The 19,164-nt window shown below is 39.6% G+C and overlaps 1 protein-coding gene across 1 annotated transcript in view; it reads left to right on the forward strand.

Annotated features, from left to right (window-relative positions):
- Nucleotides 1–19,164, forward strand: part of Nek1 (NIMA related kinase 1) — a 139,517-nt gene that overhangs the window by 25,817 nt on the left and 94,536 nt on the right. The window contains exons 5-11 of the mRNA XM_036209437.1: nucleotides 307–390; nucleotides 2,208–2,275; nucleotides 2,395–2,481; nucleotides 3,316–3,370; nucleotides 5,299–5,499; nucleotides 9,264–9,324; nucleotides 13,512–13,663. Of these exons, the coding sequence (XP_036065330.1) occupies nucleotides 307–390; nucleotides 2,208–2,275; nucleotides 2,395–2,481; nucleotides 3,316–3,370; nucleotides 5,299–5,499; nucleotides 9,264–9,324; nucleotides 13,512–13,663 (708 nt within the window). The remainder of the gene's footprint in view (nucleotides 1–306; nucleotides 391–2,207; nucleotides 2,276–2,394; nucleotides 2,482–3,315; nucleotides 3,371–5,298; nucleotides 5,500–9,263; nucleotides 9,325–13,511; nucleotides 13,664–19,164) is intronic.

The following is a 19,164-nucleotide window of genomic DNA, read 5'->3' on the forward strand; positions in this document are numbered from 1 at the left end:
TTGGTAGATACATTCTAAATTTCTATCTTAATAATTTTCTTTTTGTAATTTTCTACTTATATTGAAAAAATACAGAGAAAAGGTAAACTTGACAAACTTACCCACCTATCACCAGTCTATTAGAAAGTATAAGTTATTTATATTTTTCATTCAAGTTTCTCCTCATACTGTGCTGTGTATAGCAGATTTAGTATGTGTAATACCTATTTTCTCTTGTCAGTTGGCTTGAATACCTACTAATGTTTGTATCTGTAAAGTACAAAGAAATTGGAATCTGAATGTTCTGAATGTGATGTTTCTCTCTAGATTTTGGACTGGTTTGTGCAGATATGTTTGGCTTTGAAGCATGTACATGATAGAAAAATTCTTCACCGAGATATAAAGTCACAGGTATGCTCTTTATAATCTGTCACTAATAGCCAGCCCCCCCCTTTTTTTTTAAAGTCCAGGGTCTCAGTTTTGTTCATGTTAGCCTGAAACTCTTGTAGCCCAAACTATGGTCCTGAGACCCTAGCATCCTGAGTGCGGGGATTAGCAGTGTGAACCTGCAGGCCAGGCCATAGCTTCCCCATGACTGGAAACGGCAGCCTCTGTCCTCCACTCCTTCCTGTCCACTCCAATCTCTGATGTCCCCCGTGCGTCCCCTGGAGCAGCTCTTCCATCTCTGTTCTCTGCTTCCTTGATTGACGCCTTTGTTGGGATAGAATAAATCAGATGTGTAGAAGTTAATTTTGTTTTGAGATTTTGCATGTTTGTAGTTGACTTTATTCCCTTTTCTCTAATTAATGAAAATTTGGGTATCAATTTCTGCATAGGAGATTATTTTCCCACAAAATTGTAAGATACGGTTCATTTGTTTTTTGGTATCAAGAATTGACATTCAGAAATTTAAAGCCCACGGGACAGGAACAGAACTGACACCTACAGGTTGTCCTCTGACCTTCAGGGAGATGCTACAGCAAATGCAGACACACGCGCACATAGACGCGTGCGCGCGTGTGCGCACACATACAGACATGCACACGCACTCTCTGTGTATGTTTACTGATTTTAGTATATGTATATTCTAATTTTTTCCCTTCAAACGAGTACTGCATGCCCATCCCCTGTCATACCTGTTCCTCCTCCATGTAGACCGTGGTAACCAACCACTGGTGGTCTTGCTGTCTGTATATCTGTATTCTGTATATTGAAATGAAACTCAGATAATATGTGCTTTTAGGTATTAAAACTGGATTATTTGCCTGGTGGGGTATTCCACAAGTTAATCCCAGCACTCGAGAGGCAAAGGTGTGTGAATTTCTGAGAGTTCTAGGCCATCCTGGTCTACATAGTGAATCTCAAGCCAGCTAGGCTACACAGTGAGACCCTGTCTGAAAAGCAACACCAAGGTGGATTATTTGTCACTTTTGGAGTTGGGTATTGAGATGTGTCTCCTGTAAGCCACCATGGCTTTTGAACCTAACATACAGGTGTGGGTGAGCTGGACTTTAGATCTCTTTCCTATGCCTCCTTAGTGCCAGGATTAGGGAAGCATGTTCCACCATGGCAGCCTTGGTTATTTGACTTATTTTTTTGTACAGTTGATTTGTAAATTCTTTATTTTCATAAAGTAAGTTTCTTTTCAAATATATATCCGTTTTCAAGTGCGGATAATTTTCTCTTCCTTATGTCATCTATTCATTTTCTTTCATTAAAAGGTCTATTTGCATTGTGTGCGCGCATACCTGCTAAGGAGTGCAAGCGGAGGCTAGAGGACAGCTTTCAGGAATTGGCTCTCTTTCACCTCGAGGATCTTGGTTGTTAGATTCAAGTTGCCGGGCTTGGTAGCAGCCACCTTAACCAATTGAGTGATCTCACTGGCCCATATTTAGTTTATTGACAGTGTCGTGTGGTACACGATTTTCTTAGTTTCAAGAAAGTCCAAATTTTCTTTTTGGTTTTTGTTTGATCTTATATCTAAGAAAAAATTGCCTGCCTCAATAGCATGACAATTTATTCCTGTCTATAGTTTCAGTTCTTAGAGTCTATAATCCATTTTGAGTTAATTTTTGCATATGGGAAGATAGGTAAGAATACATTTATTCTTTTTTATGGGGATATCCAGTTATTCTATAATTTTTAATTGGATTAATTTTTCTGAAAACCAGTGTCTCATAGAAGTAACTGGACTGAAATGATATTTCTGTTCTCTCTCTTTCTCTTAGAACATATTTCTAACCAAAGATGGGACAGTGCAGCTTGGAGACTTTGGAATTGCTCGAGTTCTTAATAGGTAATATAACAGCTTTAAGCATTGTTTTGATATAATGTCAGTCAAATTGAATCTGGTATAGTGCGTATGTAATTATAATATCTCTGTCTTAAGCTTCTTTAACAATTTTATTGTTCTAGTACTGTAGAGCTGGCTCGAACTTGCATAGGGACTCCATACTACCTGTCACCTGAAATCTGTGAAAACAAGCCGTATAATAATAAAAGGTATTTAAAATGATACTCCACACATGATGTATTTGATTTAAACCTTTGTCACACTCTACTTAGTAGCCTTGAGAATACTATTCTAAAATCAGTAATGTGTGTGTAACCATGTATTTCTTTAAATTGTTAGCATCTGATGAGATTGTTAGCATATGTAAAAACACTTTCTCACTGGGAGAACTCAGCAAAGAATCACTTTGTCATAGTTAGGGACGGAGTGCTCTGGTCCTTCCTTGTCTTTGTCATAGTTCTCTCCTATGGAACTATAGCTAATAGTATAGAATGCATGCTAGGTTCTCAATAAAGACACCAAGTTCAGAGGAAGATGACTAACATCCTTGAATGCCTTACCTGCTAGTCATCTAAGCTGCTTGGAGATTATGTGGCACCTTATTGAGGATAGTCCAGTAATTGAATAACAGTGACCTTTTCCTCTCCTTTCCAACTGAAAGGTCCCAACCAAGAAACACTGTTTAGTTTGCTGTCATAATTGATTATAGTAAATTAATATTTTTCATTTTGTAATATTTTAAAATTTGAGTAAAGTATGTTGAATTATGCAAAATAAAAATAAATGGAATGAATTTTTATGCTATTCTTTTAAATATTAAAATTCCTTAATGAAATTTTGAAGTAGTTGCTTAGGCAGCCCTTATTTTTGTAATTTGAGATAGTCGCTTTTATTATCTAATTTGAAATTTTGAGTTAAAAAACACTTTATATAGAGTACATATTTTCCTCAAGGTTTTCCATGCTATTTTTTTGCTAAAATGAAAAAAAAAAATTAAATATATTCTGGTATTAAGGAGAAATTTCTCACTTTTGTCTTGCCAGTGACATCTGGGCTTTGGGCTGTGTCCTTTATGAGTTGTGTACTCTTAAACACGCAGTAAGTAAAAGTTCTGATGTCTCCAGGGCTGTGGAATCTTCCCCCACAAACATTGTTTCTCATGCAACAAACAGATCTCACTTCCCTTTGTGTAAATTCATTTACTGTGAATTTGATGTTTTTCCCTAATGCTTTTATTAGTTTCATTCTAGCAAGCTCTTTGAGAACACCGATATTTAGCTGGGTGTTGTGGGAAAGCCTGTAATTCCAGCGTTAGGGAGGCTGAGCACAGAAGAATTGCAAGTTCAAGGCCAGTCTGGACTAGATAGCAAGATTTTGTGTGAAAAACAAAAGAAAAATTAAGTTAAAAGCATCCAAATTCTTTGAGTTTGTTATTGGAAGTTAAAGAATTTTAGTTTTTGTAACAACCAGAGTGTTTTTATTAAAAATAAACTGCCAACAAAGAAAAGAAAAACAATAAAAGAATTTTGTTCAGTGTATTCTCTAAGGGGTGTGTGTGTGTGTGTGTGTGTGTGTGTGTGTGTGTGTGTGGTTGTGGGTGGTGTGTGTACTTGATAATGGGAGTATGTACATGTGCTGTGGGTGTGAGGTTGGAGCTACCCAGTCTGGCCCAGGGTTAGTGTCTGGTGTCTCCTTGATTGCTCTCCATCTTTATTTTCTGAGACAGGTTTACAGAACCTGCGCATCATTTTGGCTAGATTGGCTTTAGTGAGCTTTAGGGATCCATCTGCTTCCACCCACAACTCACCCTAGTGGAGAGTATAGAACCATCTTTTACATGTGTTCTGGGGTTCTGAACTTACATCTTTGTGCTTACACAGCAGGCATTTTACCAACTGAGATCTCCCTAGCCTCTTACCAAGTATTTCTATCACAACTAGTAGCCTTATTTACAATTTTCACCATTGGCATAGTTTTGAAATATATTAAAAGGGGAGAATTTTTGTCAAAATATATTGAATCTTAACTTTTTTTTTTTCCTGGAGCTGAGGATTGAACCCAGGGCCTTGTGCTTGCTAGGCAAGTGCTCTACCACTGAGCTAAATCCCCAACCCTTAACTTCATTTTTATACCCTCTGTTTTTTAAAGCCTGTTTCTCTCACTGATTAAACAGTACTGTATTTTCAAACTTCAGAAAATAAATAAAATTGTAAAGCAGTAAATAAGTACCATTAAGCAATTCTAACAAGAAACAACTGTTTATATTTGTTTCCCCCTAAGCTTTGTTCTAATTTAATTTCTAAATTGAAATACTCATCTCCAAGAATTTGCTTATATTATATGATCAGTTTTATAGCCTGTTTTTATTTTTAATACTCTTTTATTATTGCTTGTTGGTATTTTTACATTTATATGAATGCATGCATATATGAAAGTGTATTGCATTTATATGAATGCACATATCGTTGGAGGTCAGATGAGTGTGTCTGAAGGCTTCCTTGAGCTAACTGATGTGGGTGCCCAGAACCAAACTGAGCTGCTCTGGAAGAGCAGAAAGCCCTGGACATGGCCTAAGAAAAAAGTAGTTAGGAGTTCTTTTATATCTTTACTTAGTTTGCCCAAATGCTTTTCCCTCAGTAGTTATTTTTTTCTTCAAGTTGTTAGAGCAGAGGCAGAGGAAGCCAGGTCTTAAAATGAAAATCACTAGGTTATGTAACTATTATCTTGATCATCGTTATGTTTTATCAAATCTTTATTAATATTTATACGTCTACTCTTGGCATGTTGCATAAACAGTTAGATTTTACTCTTACAGCAATTATACTATTTTATTTTTTTTGAAGACAGCCTTTTGAAATTATAGTTAATTAGGTAAAGTTTGCAGAAAGTATGCTAATTGCATTACCTGGGAGAGGATTATATTTCTATTCTGTATTAGTGGGAAAGGAACTATTGCTCATTACTGATAATTCCCATTTCAATTTCTTTATTTTTTAATACGTGTGCATCTACTTTCTGGATTTTAGTTTGAAGCTGGAAACATGAAAAATCTGGTATTGAAGATAATATCTGGATCCTTTCCTCCTGTGTCTCTGCATTATTCCTATGATCTCCGCAGTTTGCTCTCTCAGCTATTTAAAAGGAATCCTAGGGATAGACCATCAGTCAACTCCATATTGGAGAAAGGCTTTATAGCTAAACGGATCGAGAAGTTTCTTTCACCTGAGGTATGTGTCAATGTTAGCCCCAAAGTTAAACAGTGAGGTTCTGGTGCCTAACAGAAGCAGTCGCCACAGTGCCTGGGCTGAGATGCACTTCTCTGACTACATTGGTGATTCTTTCCATACCCTTGGTTTCTAACTGAAATCATCAAACCTTTTCATGCTTCACTTTTCTTATGTGTAAGCTGTGAGCTAAGAGATAAAGCCGTATTGTGGGGTGGCTGTGAGATTAAATGATAATGTGCATATAGCGTTCAAGGTCTAGCACATACATGTTCAAAGTAATTACTGTATATTGCCACCACTATTGTACTAGATAAATATAACAGCATAATTTACATGATTATGACTGTATTTGACAAAATGGTTGGAAACCATGGTTCTGTGGGCATGTATAAGTGAATATTTTCCTTTAGTGTTCAAATATAGGTACAAAACCTTGTGGAGATAATTGAATTTAATATGACAGATTTTATTAAAAAAAATTTGTCAAATCAAATGGCATAAATTACTCAAAAATGTGATCATCTGAAATTGGAATTATTTTTCTTTTCATGTTTATTGTGGCCTTTATTAGTCAGCATTAAATTCTTTTGTAAATAAGATATGTAGCAAAACATAACCCTATTGCTTATATATGCTTCTGGTTTAACAGAATATTCCTTAGAACAAATGTTCTTCAGAAAACAAGAGATGCACATTTAAATAGTAATACTAAAAGAATGCATTAATAAGTAAGAAGGCTAACTCAGCTAAGAGCTTGTATAAAACATAGCAACAATCTCTGAAATGTGGTGTTTTACAAGACTTCTTTGTTAAAAATAATTATTTCAAAGGATGTTTAGCTGCAATGTACTGTTACTCTTTTGGCAGCTACCAGATAAGAAACAAAGGCTTCATTTAATCTCACTGAAGCTACCTCCAACTTGCAAATGTCATTAGGCTGAAACACTGGAATTCACCTTCCTGACTATGAAAGGAATATTGTTAAAGCCTCAGTTACAAAGCATAATATGCAAAAGGGAGGCAGATTATGACTAATAACAAATAGAGTATTTAACATTACTTGTTTGGTATGTGTAGCCCCCATTCCTTACTGGTATTTAAGCACTACTCGAATTTATGAAAACTTGTATCTTAGGAACATAATATCCATTTTCTATATATCACTTCTTTAGCATTCAGATGAGGTGCTTTGTGCTACATCTTTAAGGCTATAACTTTGAAACCATTCATGAGCTTTAACATCTGAGCTATTTCCTCTAGTATCATTATAATCTATATTGTACAAATTTACGTTTTCTTACCACGTTGCTGCAAACCTGTGAGTCTTCTCCTGTGAGTCTTCTCCCTCAGCCTTGTGAATTCCTGGATTACAGGGCAACTTTCACTTTTGAGACCATAGTTTTTTCAATGCCATTGGCCAAAATTAAAAAATTACTAGGGCCCGGTGCTTATCCTTGTATCCTGATAGATTGTCATTAGGAGTATAGTCTTTGTCTAGTAGAGCTCTCTGTGAGGATGAAAGTCTTCCATATCTGAACAGGCCAACATCACAGCTTCTGGTCACCTACTGAATACTTAGAATGTGACTAGTGTGACTGAAGAACTAAATTAAGTTTTTAATGGTAAGCTTTTAATTCAGGTAGCCACATACTGGTAATGGCTCTTAAATTGGACAGCTTTCCCATAACTTCTCAGAATCTTCTTGAATTCTGTATGTACTATCTTTCAATTCATCTGAACATTTATAGAGAACAGAAAGATCCATATTTGAAGAACTGAAGAAATTATTCAATTTGAGGGCAAGTTGAAGATCATAAAACACCCATTGAACCAGGTGTAGGATACAATCCTATAGTCTCAGCTATTTAAGAATTCTTGCCGGGCGGTGTTGGCACACGCCTTTAATCCCAGCACTTGGGAGGCAGAGCCAGGCAGATCTCTGAGTTCGAGGCCAGCCTGGGCTAACAAGTGAGTTCCAGGAAAAAGGCGCAAAGCTACACAGAGAAATCCTGTTTCGAAAAACCAAAAAAAAAAAACCAAAAAAAAAAAAAACTCTTGAGGCAGGAAGATCTCAAGTTCAAGGCAGCCTGGACAACATAATGAGTCCCTGTCTCAAAATAAAAAGCTTTAAACACAAAAAGTGAGATTGGTGTGCCATATAGAGGCCTCAGGATTTAAGTCATTGATAAAGTGCTTCCCCAGTATGCAAAGCTGGAGTCAGTGTCAATTCTCACAGGAAACGGAACCGATCCCTCTGTTTTTCTGAGAAACATAGAGGAAAATAATGCCTGCTTTGCCCTGAATTGCCTTTGAACCAGACTTGTGCTCATGTTTATCTTCTATTGTATTAGTTCATAAACGCAGCACCCACAGTCTCCTGAAGGACTTTGCTGGGTTCATTCTTCACCATCTCTGTGGGGAATAATCATTTTGTACACTGTGAAGATGTGTCTTTGTCAAGGCACCTTCTGATTGGTTTAATAAAGAGCTGAATGGCCAACAGCTAGGCGGGAGTGGATAGGTGAGACTTCCAGGGAGAGAGAGAAGAAGAGGAGGAATCTAAGTGTGAGGATTTTTCCAGCAGATTTGGAGCAAGTTGGACATACATACTGAGTGAGGAGAGGTAAAAGCCACGTATCAGAAAATAGATTTATTAAGCAAGTTAATTTGAGTTATAAGAGCTAGTTGAGGACAAGCCTAACTTAAAGGGCAAGCTTTCATAATTAATAAGCAGTCTCTGTGGTGGTGGTTGGGGACTGGCCATGCGAAGGTAGTCGACAAGAAAGCTTGTTAGCGTCCCTGTTTCAGTAACTGAGGCGTCTCCATAGACTTCAGGTGGTGGTAACACCAGCTAGTATTGATGGTGGTGTTCTGAGACTGAGTGCTGCTGCCAGAGGGGAGCTATAGAGAAACCATCTCGGGCTGGAGATTTGTGCCTACTGGATGTCTCGTCTACTGTTGAATATTCTTTGTTAAAAGAGACACTGTAAAAATATTTATCCGGTGACGTGTTTGCAGATGAGTATGAACTCATTGCAGGTGGTAAGGTGATTCACAGTAAACTTAGAATAATGGTGTTTCCAGGAGAGTTTCTTTGGAAGTGACTCTTGAATGGTTTTGACATAAATGAGGGCTGTGGATGCATAGAGACTACATTGATCCTCCATAGATGTTTTGTTAAGTTACTAAGAGATGAAAAGGCCAATAACGCATGTGCTGTGTATTAGTCTAGCTTGAGAATGAAAGACCAGAGAAGTAATAAAAATACATGAGTAAGATAAGCAGGCATAACCAGCTGGCAGTGGCATATGCCTTTAATCTCAACACTCAGGGAGGCCGAGCCAGGTGGCTCTCTGAGTTCAGGACAGCCAGGACTACACAGAAAAACCCTGTCTCAAAAAAAGGGGGAGAAAAGATTACCAGGGGTGTAGATGGGTAGCAAGAGGAGAATCTGCTGGTTGGATTACTGTATTTTAATTATTCAGTTTATCAACATCTTTATGACCGGAAGAAAAAATACATTGTGATTGACGGGTCATTTTTCTTTGCTTAGGAAACTGACTTGTTTTTGTTTGGTTTGGTTTTTCGAGACAGAATTTTACTGTGTAGCCTTGGTTGTCCTGGAACTCACTCTGTGGACCAGGCTGCCCTCCAACTCAGATCCACCTGCCTCTGCCTCCAGAGTGCTGGGCTAAGGTGGGTACCACTACATCAGAGGTGATATTTTTTTTTTTAACATTTTTTTCTCTCTCTTTCAATCTAAGCTTATTGCAGAAGAATTTTGTCTAAAAACATTTTCAAAGTTTGGACCACAGCCTATACCAGGTAACTTATGTTTGATGTGAAATTTTTCATCTGTTTGCAATACTCAAGATTATATATACTACAAATAAAGATAGAGAAAATAAATTGGGATGGTTATAGGCTAAATTTAATCTAAAGGAAATAAATGTTAAAGCTCTTACATTTAGTTATATATAATCATTAACAAAGTTTGTTTTCTGTGTTACTTAGATGTTTTTACCTGAAAATTTATTAAAGCTTAGTTGATGTTTTGAGAATATTATCTAGAATGTTATAAAATGCCCCACTAAGGTGTAGATCTTTATGTAAAACATTTTTCTTTGAGAAATGTTTTATACTTTAAATTTTTTAAAAATAAATTATTGGGAGGGCAACCATTTTATTAAAGGTAGGTTTCATTTAAATTTTGTCCATTGACAATAGAATATTTGTAGTATTGTGTATGTTTCATATGTTATGCATACATACACATCTTTGTTCCTGCATAAATTTCTGTTCATTCACTCCATTTTAGAAAGGTACAAAACATGCTCTACATTTTGGATTTGGATAAATTGATAAAACAAATAACATTATAAAAACAACTCCTGGAAATGATACAATAATGTGTACTCAGGAAGACCAGCTGTATTTAGATTTTTCCCCTCTAAAGTGCTGGGGATTAAACCCAGGACTTAAATGGTGATCATCACATTCTTTATACTTCGATAAGTCTGTGTTGGAATTAGGAAGGAAAAAGTTGTTGTATAAGGAGCTGGATAAATGAAATAGTCAATAATATAGGAGTGAAATAAGAATGGCGTTACGGATGGGCTTGCAAATGCTTTGTGGGTTCCACCACCTTCATTAAGCTAGATGTGGCCTCAGCGTGGAACCTGAGAAGTCATAAAGTGAGGTAAGCACCCCCTTCCCTTATAGTGGATGGGAACAACTCACGTCTTTCTCTTGAGAGTACTCATCTCTAGGCTTGGTGCCTCCAGGCCTTTTTTCTGGTGTACCTAGCACTTCTTTTGTTTTTTGTTTATTCACTTTGTTTGGTTTTTTGTTTTGTTTCACTTTGTTTTTAATGCAGGGGGATCTTTTTTCTGTAGGCGGGTTGGCTTTGAACTCACAGAGATCCAATTGCCTCTAAGGTTAAAGATGTGGACCCAGCTCTTTTATTGTTTTGATAAAATTAGCCAAGTTACAGAATTGTGACTTCTTAGAGTTCTGTTCTAATTTGATCATACGGTTGAATTCCTCATATTTCCTAGTTTATGGATCAAGATGTTTTGGAAAAACTTTACCCTATCATAGAGTATCACATTATTATCAATATAAATTGCTTCTGAATCTCTACTATGACATCCAATGACTAATAATATTTTCTATCTTAGGGTTTCCTACTACTGTGTTAAAACACAATAACCAAACAACTTGGGGAGGAAAGGATTTTTTTCCCTTATATAGTTCCACTGTCACAGACTACCCTCTAATGAGGAAGGGCAGGAACTAAAGCAGAGCTGAAGCCTGGAGGCAGAAATTAATGCAGAAGGCACGAAGGCATGCTGCCTGTTGGCTTGTTCTCCATAGCTTGTGTAAGCTACTTTCTTATAGTCCCAGCACCACTAGCCCAGAGGTGTCATGGCCCACAATAAGCTGGGCCCTCCCACATCAATCAAGAAAATGAAAGAGAGGCTTGCTCACAGCCCAGTGTAGTGGGAGCATTTTCTCAGTTGAGGTTCCCTTTCCCAAAATGACTCCAGTCTGTGTCAAGTTGGCATAAAACTAGCCAGCACAGTTTGATAAGAGTTGACTAAATTATATGAATAATGTGTTTATAAGGATTTTTTAAAAGAAAAATTACTTCCATTTTAATATATACTTTCATATTTGATTTATTTTTCCTGTCATAGCATATGCACAATGAGTTTGCGAATATAAACAGTTTTTTTGTACACAATATAATATAGTGAACATTTTCAAATTTTTCTTTGGGTTTAATGGTAGCTTTTTATTGTGAACTATGATATAATATTTTTATTTTCCTCCTAAAAATGAATACTTGTTGTAAGAGATTTCTTTAAATTGTGTTAGCACATGACAGAAATCCTGAGTTAGAAAGTGGGATGGAAGCAAGGAAGCTGCTCCTCAGGCCATGGGGGACAACCAGACGTGACCGTACAGAGGAGGGAAATGGAAGAGTTGGGGGGGGGGGGGGCGCTATACAGACTATTTGACTTGCAACATTATTTTTTTATTGAAGTTGAGGGGGTTTTGTTTAGTTATTAAGCTCTTTGACAGTTTCATACATGTATGTAATGCATCCTATAATTCTCATACTGTACAATTTATTCAGACAACTCGATTTTTTTAGTATATTCACAGATCGCTGCTACTGTGCTCCATAGGTGCACGAGTGTGTGTGTGTGTGTGTTGAATATTATTTCAAGGTGTTTTACTTTTGTTTATGTTCTGGAACATTTGTTTATTGATGCAAAGATGTATTTTATTAAATTCACCTGTGGTCAGGAGGCTGAGTCAGCAACTAGCTGACAGGAAGTGGTAGGGAGGAGCCAGGGAAAAAGGGTTTATAAGGAGGGGTGAGGAGAAGCATGAGGGCTTTTTGGAGGATGTGAGCAAGGAGAGGAGGTCAGCCTCTTTAAAGAGCATAATTCCACCTTAACCTTTGAATCTTTAGTTCTTTAGAGGGACAGAGGTTTAGTTAACTTCTCTTTGTAACTTTGCAAGAGTTGGAGCTGGAGGGAACAGAATTCCTTTGGCCTGAGTAGTGGCGGAGTTACAGTGGTTGATTTGGACAGCTGTGGCTTAAGAGGCATCAACAATTTATAAAAGGACAGTTGGCACCCAACATGGGGTGCTGTGAGGTGGGTGGTGGTTTGAGTCATGCCCTGAAGTACTGCCCCTAGTAAGATAGCAGATAGCTGTTACACCTGCTTATGACCTTGAGGTACATGCCCCTGGGTGTAGCGGGAGGTGGGGGGGAATGCTGGTATGGAGCGGGGCAGAGCTCGCCTTAGAACTACATTGGACATTGCCTCACCCTTCCAAAATCCTATGAGAAATTCCTTTGTTCTGTTTTGTGAGTTAACCCCCTAATAAATTCCTTTGATCATTAAATAGATTCCATGGATTAATCCCAATAGCACCAGTCTGTGGTTGGTTGGTCTTTGGTCTTTTTGGTCTTTTGCGGGGAGCCCACCACCCAACTCCCAAATAATTCACACACGGCCTTAATGAATGCCTGGCCTTAGCTTGGCTTAGTTCCTTGCCAGCTTTTCTTAACTTAAATTATCCCATCTAACTTTGGCCACTGGGCTTTTCCCATTCTCTAACTTCTGTAAATCTTACTCTTACTCCATGGCTGGCTGTGTAGCTGGGTGGCTGGCCCCTGGAGTCTTCCTCCTTCTCTAGCTATTTCTTCTTTCACTCTTCCATCTCTTTTCTTTTTCTCTTCCCAGATGTCTTCCACTGTATATTCTTTCTGCCAGCCCTGCCCATCCTTTTCCTGTCTTGCTATTGGTTAGTTCTTTACTAGACCATCAGGTGTTTACACAGGCATAGTACAACAGCTTCATGGAGCTAAACAAATGTAACATAAACAAAAGTTACACCTTAAAAGAATATTCTACGTGTGTGTGTGTGTGTGTGTCTGTGTGTCTGTCTGTCTGTCTCCATGTGAAAGGGTGCCTGTGTGGGCACATATGTGAACCTATATGTATGCCAAAGAACAACTTCAGCTGTCATCCTCAGAAATATCTTTCACTGGCATGGAGCTAACCATTAGGTTATACTGGCTGGCCAGCAAGGCCCCAGGGATCTGCTTGTCTCTTGCTTCCCCATTGAGGAGTTTATAATTGCACACCACCACTCTGATGTTTTTATGTGGATGTTAGGGACCAACTCAGTCCTCATGCTTGTGAGCCAAGCACTTACCTTTGGAGCTACCTTCTCAAAACTAGGAGATTCTTCTTTTTATGTGTATTTTACCAGTGCTATTATCTTAGAGTTAGTCTTATTTCTTTAATTAAAAAAAGATACTTTCAATGTAAAGTACTTGAAGTATTGATATTTATTAATGGATGGAAAGAAACATTTGATTAAAAGTTTGTAAGGTCGTCAATGAAAGTACCATTCGTGAAGATTTTTGGAATTAAAAATTCAATATAAAGAACTACTGAAAAAGAATTGTTTGTCTTTTCATGCAGGTAAAAGACCAGGATCAGGGCACAGCTCCATTTCTCTTGTCCCTGCTCAGAAAATCACAAAGCCTGCTGCTAAATACGGAGTGCCTTTAACACATAAGAAGTACGGAGATAAAAAGTTACTTGAAAAAAAATCACCCCCCAAACATAAACAGGTAAGATCATTTTACAAACTGATTACTATCAAGTTCAGTTTGACCCCATATACTAAAAGCTCCATGAGTCATCTTGACACTCGATTAGTCTTTGGTTCCTTACTAAGGAATGTCGCTCTGCGTCCTCCATCCTCTCTCACTTAGGAGCCTTACAGCAGCAGTGGACAACCATTAAGTAGATACATTGAGTAAGCCGTGTAATACGAAAGGTAGTGTCATAAATGAAGTCCTCCTTGAAACACTTGATCATTTGCGTAGAAGTAAGTGATAGTGTAAGAAGTCCCTGTGATATTGTTGCTAAAACACCAGGAAATTTGTATATTTCAGAACTCGGTCAAATAAAAATCTTAGAACTGGGCTGGAGAGATGGCTCAGTGGTTAAGAGCACCTAGTGCTCTTCCAGAGGTCCTGAGTTCAACTCCCAGCAACCTCATGGTGGCTCAGAGCCATCTGTAATGAGATTTGGTGCCCTCTTCTGGCCTGCAGGGACACATGCAGACAGAGCACATAAATAAATCTTTTAAAAAAAATCTTAGAACTATATAAAGAATATGATCATCTATGTGACAGGCTCCCATTTCAGACTAAAAAAAAATTATGACATAAAGCACTGAGTTACTTGACTGGTATCATGGTATTAGTTGTAGGACATTGGTACTTTTTATTTGGAATTTGAATCTGGAAATTTTAATGTAAATCATTATTAGCTTATTTTAGGAATTAGCAATTAAATATGGGTATTGAGGAATATCGTATAGGAATGACAGATACAAGAATCAGCTGCCACTCCTAGTACTAAGAGAATACTCAAAGAACAAAAATTTAATTTAGTGAAGTTAATTCAGATCTTATTTGGGTAGGGCGTAGCTGTAAACCTATTTGTGATGGCGTCTGTCCACTGAGTTCCAACAGTCTGGCACTGGTAAAGAGGAAGCTATCTACCACAGAACGGAAGGCCACTGGAAAGCTGTCTGGATGTCAGTAAAGTGTACTAAGAAGCCAACTAGGTAGCTGACTGAGAAGCCTCCCAGAAGGTGGGCGGAATATGATTAGTGGTGCTGAACTTCCTGGGAAGCTGACTGGACACCAGCAGAACTCTGTAGGAAGCTGTCTTTGGGGTCCCGCTGAAATTCAGATGGAACCTGGCAGGATGTAGGTACACCATCTGCAAGGTGCCTGCAGGAGTGAGTGCCACTGTAGTGCGTTCCCACATGCTGCAAGCGGAAAGGAAGCACTGGGCAGAAAGAGATGCTCTTTCCTTCTGTGGTGTCTCTCCTCCATCGACTGCTAATGTGTTCATGAACAAAGGAAATGGCTCCCTGCCCAGCTGTACTAGTGGAAGCAGGGCTGTGCACAGGGCAGTGGAACTGGCATGCGGCTTTATCATTGGTGACCCCATTTCTTCAGCAGTCAACACCACCCTATCCTCTCTCTGGTCATCGTAGGAAACTCTAGCATTGAAGACACTCTCTAGGTTTTGGTCTTTAAATCTCCTGTGTCTCTGTCTCTGGTCATACCCTAATCTTCCCACTTCAACAGTTTTGGTAGTTTTTGTTTGGTTTTGAGACAGGGTTTCTGTGTATCCCTGGCTGCCCTGGAACTCACTTTGTAGACTAGGCTGGCCTAGAACTCAGAGATCTGCCTGTCCCTGCCTCAGGACTGCTGGGATTAAAAGAGTGTGCCACCACTGCCCAGCTAATTGTAAACATTCTTAATTACACCAGAGAATATCTTTGTAAAGTCAATCATAAAGAAAAAAGATTCTCATTAAATACTTTTTCCCTTAAGAAGACCCATAGCTTGTTCAGGCACTGGCTCAGGTAATCAAGTGTGACTGGGAGAACCAGCAGTCAGTGATTGACAGGGTCTTCAAGGGGGTCTTCAGGCACCTGAGCCACTCCACAAGGCAGCCTGTTAAAAGTAGATAATCATATACAGAGATTCTGGAGACAAGGGAATCTGGGGACCTGAGAAAGCAACATGCTTATCCATCCCTGCTCTGCAGAAGAGCAGATCTGAAAGGCTTCCGAATTCCCTCTAGCACAAGGGTGTGAAGATTTCTCATCTGCTCCAGGTAAGGAAAAAGATCTACGATGAGGTCAAGTGACTGTTGACACAGCGGCAGCTCCAGGATGCAGTCTAGATTTCTTTTTGAAGATCTGTACAGCAGAGAAGACAGGTGAATCCCAAATCTTCAGCTTTCTACTGCATAGATGAATGGAATCTTTTCGCTCCTGGGCCCACTGTAACAAGTATGAGTCACATTTATTGAACCTGCTCTTTATGAGTTCAAGATCAGTTACCACCTTAAAACGTTTCTTCAAAGTCTCCAGGTGGGGGTTCTTTATCAGGGCTCTTGTAGGAAGGCCTGGGAATGGCCAGGCAGACACCATGGCCTTCAGGATGTTTGTACGTCTGTCAGTGAAGGCCTCCTCAAACATCTCCGGGAGCAGCCCCACGGGCAGGTCCTCCAGAGTAGAAATGGTCAAGGCCTCCTCCCTCAGCAGCCTCTGTCTTGCCAGCTGCATGAGTGAGGGTGGGGCCTGGTCTCCCATCATGACTGGTTTTCAGGGATGATAATGCTGATCTGAACCCTGGTAACAAATGTCCAGATCCCAGCCCAGGGAGACAGTGACTCCAGGAGGCTCCAGGCTTCAAGACTGAGAGTTTGTGATTGTTCTGATACTTACATACTTTCCCCCACACCTCTCAGATGAAATCTGAAGTCTGATGACTGAGGCTCCACTCATTTCTTCTTTTGGAACTTTGACGTTGTCTATGTTGAGTGGATCAGATCTTTGAAGTTGACAAAGATGCTTTTTTCTTATTGACTTGTATTGGATTTTGTGAGGAAAATTTTCACGTAGCCCAGTTAGGAAGCTAGGATGACCTGAGTCTCTGTTCTTCCATCTTTCCCTCAGGAGTGGTGGTTGAAAGTTTTTACACCCGACAAGCCTCTCTACAGACGATTCCAATCAGGCCAAACTAGAAAAATCCCTGGTTTAAGGGGTAAAGTGCTCCCAGGTGATTTTCCAGCCACCCAGAGAAGTCAGGGAAGACCTTACTAGCACTAGGGACACAGAAATTTAATTTCTTTGACTTGCTATTATAACGTGGAAATTAAAATCATTAGAGGATCATTAGAAACAGGCTCATTGAAGTAAAAATTTACATTCTGTGTCAATGAAAAAGCCATTCAGTAGCAAAGGCATGCCTGGCCACATCCATTCCATGCTGGTGCTGAAGTGATAAAGGCCTCCCAAGACCTCCTTTTCATGTCTCATCTGCCACTCACGCTCCAGGGTTCTCGGATCAGCTGAGTCGGATCTCTCACCAGCTGCTGACTGCCTTCTGTGCACCTTCTTGGTATTGCCTGTCTGTTTCTGCTCCTCCTTTGGGGTGTTTTGTTTTTCTTGCCTCTTTTGGGCATAAGTCACATCAGCACTGCACTGTTTTGTTGTAAGCTCTCGCTAGGTAAAATGAGCCCCATGCTAGTGCCCTCACTTCCTACACTTCTTCTATGGGATGGAGGCTTGGGAGAAAAGCCTGAAGAGCTGCTTGTTTGTGAGGAGTGCCCTACCTTTAGCTCCTCGAGTAACAAACAGGGTGCTGGCACATTGGCAGGGCACGTCAGCACATTGGCAGCAGTGGCATTTATATTTCAAGTTTTCCACTGACCAAAGGGAGGTAAGAGATGCCACAAATACTCTAATACTATTTTCTAATACCTTTTTTTATCTTTCTCCTAATTGTATCTCCTGCCCTCCCAAAGAGACACAGGGCAAGTTTCTCTATCACAACTTCTTCAGTACCTTGTATGTATCCTTTTAATGTTATTGGAGTGTGATCTCCTTGAAGTGAAGGGCTTTGTTATACATGTTTACACAAAATAGGTTTGGGGTTTTTGTTTTTTTTTTTTAAATGACTGAACGGTTGACTAGATTAAATTCCTATCAGGAAAGCAATGGCCTTTATTTTCTAACCACACTAAATAGGATGAAAGGACAAATAAAAACCCTACTTTTAGGCCAAGTGAATGAGTGTTCTTTGAGGTATTTCTTGGTGTACTTGGTATATACATGTATTGTGTAAGTGTGATGGCCAGCCATCAACCTTCTGTCACTCTTTACTTTTTGAGATGTGGTCTCGCAGGAACCTGGGAACTCACTATTTTGACTAGGTTAACTGGGCAAGAGTTCCTGTGGTTGCAGATAAACACCAGAAAGGCTGGCTTCTAGGAGACTGCTGTGGGACCCATGAAGACCAGACTTAGGTCTTCATGCTCACAGTGGGCACCTTCCCCTCTGAGTATTCGCCCGTCCCGAGATTTTATTGTTAATGCTTCACAGGAGCTATTTCAGTGTAGAGTAACAAGTAAACAACTGTGAAATAGACTATGTGTACACGACCCTAGTTTGGGTGGCAACAATTGGACTTCAGCGAAGCAGGTTGGTGCTTGAAGTTTTTTCAGTGTAATCATGATGTCATTTTCCCATCAATATTTTGAAAATTTGAAATTGACTTAGTGTGCTTTTAACAACTATGAAGAATAAAAGAAGGAAGAAACACATTTCTGGTATCCAAACAGTACATTTAACTAAATTTTATGTTTTTTAAATTTGTGATCATCATGATTATATTTTATTGATATCAAATCAGTTGACTTCATTTCTGTAAATAAGCTTCTAAAAGAATTTATGGGCTGGAGAGATGGCTCAGAGGTTAAGAACACTGACTGCTCTTCCAGAGGTCCTGAGTTCAATTCCCAGCAACCACATGGTGGCTCACAACCATCTGTAATGAGATCTGGCGCCCTCTTCTGGCCTGCAGGCATACATGTAGGCAGAACACTGTATACATGCTAAATAAATTTTATTTTTTAAAAAATATTTTTGTTTTATAATTAATTTCATATATCAGCCACAGAATCCCCCGTCCTCCTTCCTCCCATGCCCCAGCCCTCCTCCCAGTTCACCCCCCATTCCCACCTCCTCCAAGGCAAGGTCTCCCCTGGGGAGTCAGTCCAGCCTGGTAGACTCAGCCAAGGCAGGTCCAGTCCCCTCCTCCCTACGCCAAGGCTGAGCAAAGCGTCCCAGCATAGGCCCCAGGCTCCAAAAAGCCAGCCCACGCACCAAGGACAGGTCCCGGCTCCACTGCCTGGGGGCTTCCCAAACAGTTCAAGCTAATCAACTGTCTCACTTACCCAGAGGGCCTGGTCCAGTTCCACGGGGGCTCCTCAGCCATTGGTTCACAGTTCATGGATTTTCACTAGTTTGGCTATTTGTCCCTGTGCTTTTTCCAATCATGGTCTCAATATCTCTCGCTCATACAATCCCTCCTCCCTCTTGCTGATTGGACTCCCGGAGCTCCACCTGGGGGCTTGGCCGTGGATCTCTGCATCCACTTCCACCAGACACTGGATGAGAATTCTATCATAACAGCCAGGGTGTTTGACCATTGGATCACCAGAGCAGGTGAGCTCAGGCACTCTCTCAACTATT

This window comes from Onychomys torridus, chromosome 17 (assembly GCF_903995425.1).
Source record: "Onychomys torridus chromosome 17, mOncTor1.1, whole genome shotgun sequence".
In the NCBI taxonomy this organism is placed as follows: domain Eukaryota; kingdom Metazoa; phylum Chordata; class Mammalia; order Rodentia; family Cricetidae; genus Onychomys; species Onychomys torridus.